The 6,406-nt window shown below is 49.2% G+C and overlaps 1 protein-coding gene across 5 annotated transcripts in view; it reads left to right on the top strand.

Annotated features, from left to right (window-relative positions):
* Nucleotides 1-5,545, top strand: part of Rnf216 (ring finger protein 216) — a 120,343-nt gene extending 114,798 nt beyond the window's left edge. For 3 of the 5 annotated variants that reach the window (XM_031338601.1, XM_031338606.1, XM_031338602.1), the window contains exons 16-17: nucleotides 2,752-2,821; nucleotides 3,399-5,544. In XM_031338601.1, the coding sequence (XP_031194461.1) occupies nucleotides 2,752-2,821; nucleotides 3,399-3,715 (387 nt within the window). In that variant the 3' untranslated portion in view covers nucleotides 3,716-5,544. Of the gene's footprint in view, nucleotides 1-2,751; nucleotides 2,822-3,398 lie in introns of all 5 variants that reach the window. The other 2 variants (XM_031338604.1, XM_031338605.1) reach the window with 1 other exon arrangement.
* Nucleotides 5,546-6,406: the final 861 nt, after the last annotated feature.

Genomic DNA, 6,406 nt, shown 5'->3' with positions numbered 1-6,406 from the left:
AGAAATCCACCTGCCTCTGCCTCCCGAGTGCTGGGATTAAAGGCGTGCACCACCACTGCCCAGCATGGAATGTGTGATTTCTAAGTACTTCTCTAGGAAGTACAGGCTGCACCACATTTAGATGTACAGGGATGAAATATATAGTACTACCATTCACATTATTAAATGGTCAGTGAGGAAACCTCTTGCTTACACTGAAGAAGCCACACAGAGGCTTGTATGGTAGCTCACACTTACAATCCCAACACTCAGAAGGTTGAGATGGGTGTAAGGCCAACCTGGGCTACAACTTGTCTCAAGGAAAGAAAAAAAGCCACTGAGAGCTAGAACATTAAGAGCACTGGCTACTCTTCCAGAGGACCTGGGTTTGATTCCCAGCGTTCACATGGTAGCTCATAGCCACCTAGAACTCTAGTTCCAGGGGACCCAATGCCCCTTCTTACCTCTTTAAGCACAGACACAAATATGATACACAGAAACACTCAGACATATAGAATAAGAATTATATGTAAAAGCTTGGCCTGGTGGCTAACACCTTTAATCTTAGCACTCAGGAGGCAGAAACCAGTCAGTGTTACATAGCAAGTTCCAGGACAACATAGAGAGACCCTGTCTCAAAAATAAATGCTATCCTTAAACACCCACCCATGTATTAAAGACATGTCTCTGTCTGTACCCTTCTTAATGTCTCTAAAGTCTGTGTCCCACCATTTCTTATGGTCCTCTCCTACTTTCCATGTGAGCTCTTGCCATGTGCAAAGTTCCTTATAGGCACTGCCCTGTCTAATCCCTGCACCAGCCTCCTCAAGTATGGCTTTGAATATGGTTTTTCTGTGTGGTCCTCACTGTTCGAAAGAAACTCTCTTCCTGCCTCTGCCTCCCTAGTGCTCGGATTAAAGGCCACCCAGCAACCTTGGGTTATCACATAGAGAATTTTATGTATCACCTAGCAGGTGTGTATGGGTCCACAGTACTCCTCCCAGACAGTGGACATGAGCATTATTTCTGAGCATTTCTATTAAATGCTTATTGGGAACTGAACTTCTGTTCCTTCCTTTGTCTAGACACCTGGCCAGGTGTGACTACCTCTGTTGGCACACTGAGATAAGCAATTAGAATTCCCTATGTCAAGGAAAGCTTAATTTGGATCATTTCAACTGAATCTGTCACTTAGCAGCTGAAGCCTGGAGAAGGAGTGTTCCCTGGCATTATGCAAGTTGCCTCAGAACCATCTCCAACAGCCTTCTTCTAAAGTCCTTCATCACGGCAAGGGATGTGCTGCATAGTGACACATTCCATCTGGGGGTACCTTTCTGTCTTGTGGGTCTTAAGGTCAGAGGTGGGCGTAACAGTAGTATGTCACAGCAGCATGTGGTACACATTTGTCTAATGAAATTCCTGACCTAGGGACATGATAGCCATGTGGTGAGATCACTGATTACTGCATAGCTGTGATCTGAGTCACCTGCAAAGCAGATGCACAGACTTCTCCAACAAGAGGTCCAGGGCTGGGATCTTTGTCATTCACAGGCTGCACTATGGCCTCTTGTTCATCTCAGAACTTTCTTGGGTCTCACAGATGAGCATTAGAACACTAGTGGCACTCACACTCAGGTAGCTGAGGCAGGAGAATCACAAGTACCAAGCCAGCATGAACGATAGAGTAGGACCCTCTCTTGAGAAAAGAGACCAGCAAGACCATGCAGGTAGTAAAGGACCAACTTAAGCCAGTTGTTCTCTGACTCCACAGCAGTGCCAAAACATACATACACACACCACATATTAAATAATCAAATAAGTAAATGGAAATTTTAAATTTAAAAAAAAAGAGAAACCCAACATTGTCAAGGTAGACTGGGTGACTTGGTTTAGAAATGTTTCCAAGAGCCTCCTACCTGACTGAAACTTGCCCTCATCGGCATACTGGTTTTCTGAGACAAGGTCTCATGTAGCCCAGCTAACTAACCAAGGATGACTTTAAACTGATCTTGCCTCCACCTCCCAAGTGTTAGGTTTGCAGGCAAGCACCCACACACACACACTCGGCTTTGGTTAGTATCTGACTGTGTGTAGCCAGGCAAGCCCAGGACTCCAGCACTCCCACTTCTGCTTCCCAAGGGCTGGAATCAGAGGCATGCACTTTCCCAGGCTCTCAATCAGTTCAGTTGATGTGTCAAGATCTGCTGTAGTGCCGTAGCCTGCTGCTTCTTCTTTTTTCATTTTTTTTTTCCCTTGGTTTTTTCGAGACAGGGTTTTGCTGTCCTGGAACTCACTCTGTAGACCAGGCTGGCCTCAAACTCAGAAATCCACCTGCCTCTGTCTCCCAAGTGCTGGGATTAAAGGTGTGCACCACCACCGCCCAGCCGTAGCCTGCTTCTGATGGACTACTACCCCCTTGAGACCTCTAGCTGGCCGGGAAAGATGTCCACGATCTTCATGGGGTTTCTTTTTTCTTTTTTTAATTTTATGTATATGAGTGCACTGTAGCTCATCTTCAAACTCTGTTGTCTTCGGACATACCCGATCCCATTACAAATGGTTGTGAGCCACCATGTGGTCACTGGAAATTGAACTCGGGACCTCTGGAGGAGCAGCTGAACCATCTCTCCCTTCTTTTGGTCTCTTAAGATAGGGTCTCACTTTGTAGCCTTCAGGAGAACTCATTCTGGAGACCAGAGTGGTCACAAACCTCACAGAGAACTAGCCTGCTTCTGCAGGTTTACTTACCCCTTGATGTTGCTTTTGTTGTAGGAAGATGATGAAAAGCTGATTGAGGAAATCCAAAAGGAGGCGGAGGAAGAACAGAAGAGAAAGAATGGAGGCAAGTATTCTTCCCAAATAGATGAGGCACAGGGAATCCCTGCCCCTTGAGTCACTGCTCAAACCATGGGAAGACTTTAAAAGCCATGGGTTCGGTTTGGGCACCCCTCACGGTGAAACACACCCAAGGGCGTGTTTGAGCTCTGGGGGCAAACAGAAGCCTGATTTAGGAGAATGGCTCACCACTGTGGAGGCCTACTAAGGGATGACAGCAAGCCCCAGGAGCTCTGGAGGGACATTTCACATGAACTGTATCAAGCTAAATAAACATGCTGCTGCCCTCTATAGGCTGTGGGAGTGACCATTGGGAAAGTATAGATTTGCCCTTTGGCATCTTGCTATGATGGGTAGTGGTGTCTTTTGTCTTAAACATTAGCCAGCCTACTCTAAGCCACCACTTTGGGGGCTCAGAGGAGCATATAGTGAAGGTCAGAAGTGGCCCTCCCATACTAGACTGCCCCTAAAGGCTCCCAAGTGCTGGTAGAATCAGAAGTGACATTCAGAACCCTAGTCACAGGCAAGCATCTGCTGGCATTGGTTTGGTCTGTTTGCCTCACTGCATCCCATCTTCCTTTCAGAGAACACCTTCAAACGCATCGGGCCCCCACTGGAAAAACCAGCTGAGAAAGTGCAGCGTGTGGAAGCCCTGCCACGGCCTGTCCCACAGAACCTGCACCCTCAGATGCCACCTTATGCCTTTGTCCACCCACCTTTCCCCCTGCCACCTGTACGGCCCGTGTTCAACAACTTCCCTATCAACATGGGTCCTGTGCCCGCGCCCTATGTACCCCCTCTGCCCAACGTGCGTGTCAACTACGACTTTGGCCACGTGCACGTGCCCCTGGAGCACAACCTGCCCATGCACTTTGGCCCCCAACCACGGCATCGCTTCTGACACCCAAAGCCCTGTCCTGCTGTGCTGAGTCTGCAGGAGGGCCCAGTCTTATCTTCTGAGTAGGGATGAAGTCCTCAGTTCCCTCTCAAGGGTGGGCACATGTCCTCCTGCTCTTATCTTTTCAAGGTCCGTGCTCCTTCAGGTCTGATGCCCTTTGGGTGCTGACTGTCACTGGGCTATCTAAGCAGCCAGTACAGTGGCCCTGACCATGAAGCAAGCCCTCTAATCATTTGCCATACTTCCTCCCCAGCAGCCTACTGAAAGCCCAGGGGGAAATGGCCTACCGTCCTCAGGCCAGGGCTCGCTCCTTGTTGCCCAAGGCCCACTCAGGTCCAAGGGCCTCCAAGAATCTTTTGTGGCGCAAGTTTTGTTCTGTTGTTATCTAAAGAAGTTGCTCCTATTCACGTAGTTTGAGTTGAAGTTTTTTGTGGTCTACTCAAATGTGTCCCCATCTGTGGAAAGTCAGGTTGAAAGTGTTCCCCAAAGGATGGCAACTGCTGAGAGCCTGTAGTCCTGACATCAAGCAAAAGGGCCCTTTTAGGAAGCTGTCATTTATTGCTGGGCTGCCCCTTTTCTGAGCAGCTTCTCTCCTAAGGTGGGGGGTGGGGGAGTCCCGGGCAGTGCAGATGACCTCATGGAGCTGCTGCAGCCGCCATAGCAACCCTGCTGCCTGCTCACCTGTCCCTCAGTAGTTAGCAATGGATTCAGACAGGAGAGGTCCTAGCTCCGAGGAGGACAGCTGGCTTCCCTAGAGTCAGATATCTTTGTAGAGTCTTTGCCATGTTCCTACTGCCTGTGTCCCCTCCTGTCCAGACCAGGTCTTTGTACTCTCCTCCAGTGTTTGCTGAGCAGGGCTGGCAGCAGGTTTCTCAGTACTGGCTGTCCTTGTCCTCCCCTTGCTTTGGGGGTGTCCCATGTTCAGAGTGTACAGACTTAGATGGGGGGAAGATGTCCCTGGGAAAGGGAGAGACTCCCTGAGGTACCCATTGTCACTTAAGTGTGGGTGGGGCACACACAGTGACTCAGGAGCCCTGCCATGGGTCACCTGAACTGTGATGTTAGTCTGAATGACAGTGCCTTGGAACGATGGGCCACATGCTGCATGGCAGGATCCTCCAAGTACCTTAACTGTTAGTGTATTCATGTTCTCTGCACTTCTCCAGAGGCCCCACAGCTGGGTGGGTACTCCAAGCACTGTCCCTCCAAGGCTTTGTGAGCTGCTGGACTGGGCACCCAGTTCTAGGTTGACTCAGTGCCCCTATCACATAGTTCCACCAAGAGACCAGATGGAAACAACTGGCAGTTTCTCGAGTAGCTGGAAGAACAGGCCAGGCAGGTGCCACCAGACCTTGGAACTCAAAAGAAATGAGGCCAGGGTCGTGTCCTTCAAAATCTAGTCAGTCTGTGGCTGCAGGGAGGTCTCTATTGCCTGTCTCCATCCAGGAGTGACCCTCCTGTACCTATGTGCCAGCAGGGCCAGGGGGTAAGGGGTAGACCAGCAGGGATCCCCAAGACAGCTGACCCCTTAACATCTAGGACCCAGACTGCTTCCTGGTTTGAGAAACTGCCTAGCCACTCCCAGTGTATTTGCCTTAAAACTGGAGAGAATCTAGTATTTGCACTTAGCAAAAGATTTCAAAGTTAAGAGAAAAGTGCATGATCTCACTTTGTACAAAAGAAAAAAGAAAAAAAATGAAGTAGATGGTTAAAAGTTTTTCTTTACCTTTTGGTAGTAAAAATAGAGGAACCAAGTCTGTTTAAACTACTGTGTAAAAAGACTGTATCATATGTAACTTGAATTTTGTGTAAATAAATGTTTGTGGACGCTTCTCTTGGCTCTGTCCCCACTCAAATCACAGGTCCCCAGGAGCTCTTTTTGGTTTTTCGAGAAAGAGTTTCTCTGTGTAGCCCTGGCTGGCCTGGTACTCACTCTGTAGACCAGGCTGGCCTCGAACTCAGAAATCCACCTGCCTCTGCCTTCTAAGTGCCGGGATTAAAGGCATGCTCCACCACTGACCGGCCCCCAGGAGCTCTTAGGTGCAAGCAAGCACCATGCACCAAGGAAGGACATAGGACTCCTAATGGCCCCAGAGTAGGCCAGAAAGAAAAGACCCCTCTCACCTGCCAGAGGGGAAACTTGGTGCTTTGGCTACTGAGTCCCAACTAGGACACAATAAGAAAATGTCTTAGCAGAGAACCTTAAAGCACAGGCAGTCCTTGGAAGACGCCCCTCCCCAGATACTTCCAGTATGACCTTAAATAGCCCTCTAATCCTAGACTAGCCTCATCCAGCTGGCAGGGCCAAGAAAACAACTGGGGGTGCCTGACCTAGCCTGGCTGGCTCGAAGGACTTGAATCCTCTGAGACCAGCTGCCTGTACTCCATAATACCACACACCTTTACCACCATATGGTCAGGAGGGCCTGGGCACAGGGAAAGCGGGACCTGCAGGTTGAGGAAGGCCAGGACAACACTCCAGGAAGACACTGCCTGTTGTCCTGCCCTTTATTGTTTTTTTGGACTTGTTTCACATATGAAAGTTTTTTGCTGAAGTAAAACAGAATTTCTCTACATCCCCAGCTTCCAAAGCAGTCATTGCCTACAGATTTCTTTGGCTGTTCAGAGCCTTCTGGAGCTGCTCCCAAGTGCTGGGATTAAAGGCGTGTGCCACCACTGCCCAGCCTTGCTTTC

Source organism: Mastomys coucha, unplaced genomic scaffold (genome assembly GCF_008632895.1).
Source record: "Mastomys coucha isolate ucsf_1 unplaced genomic scaffold, UCSF_Mcou_1 pScaffold22, whole genome shotgun sequence".
Lineage (NCBI taxonomy): Eukaryota > Metazoa > Chordata > Mammalia > Rodentia > Muridae > Mastomys > Mastomys coucha.
Note: the sequence above shows the minus strand (reverse complement) of the source record. Positions and strands in the feature narration are given on the sequence as shown.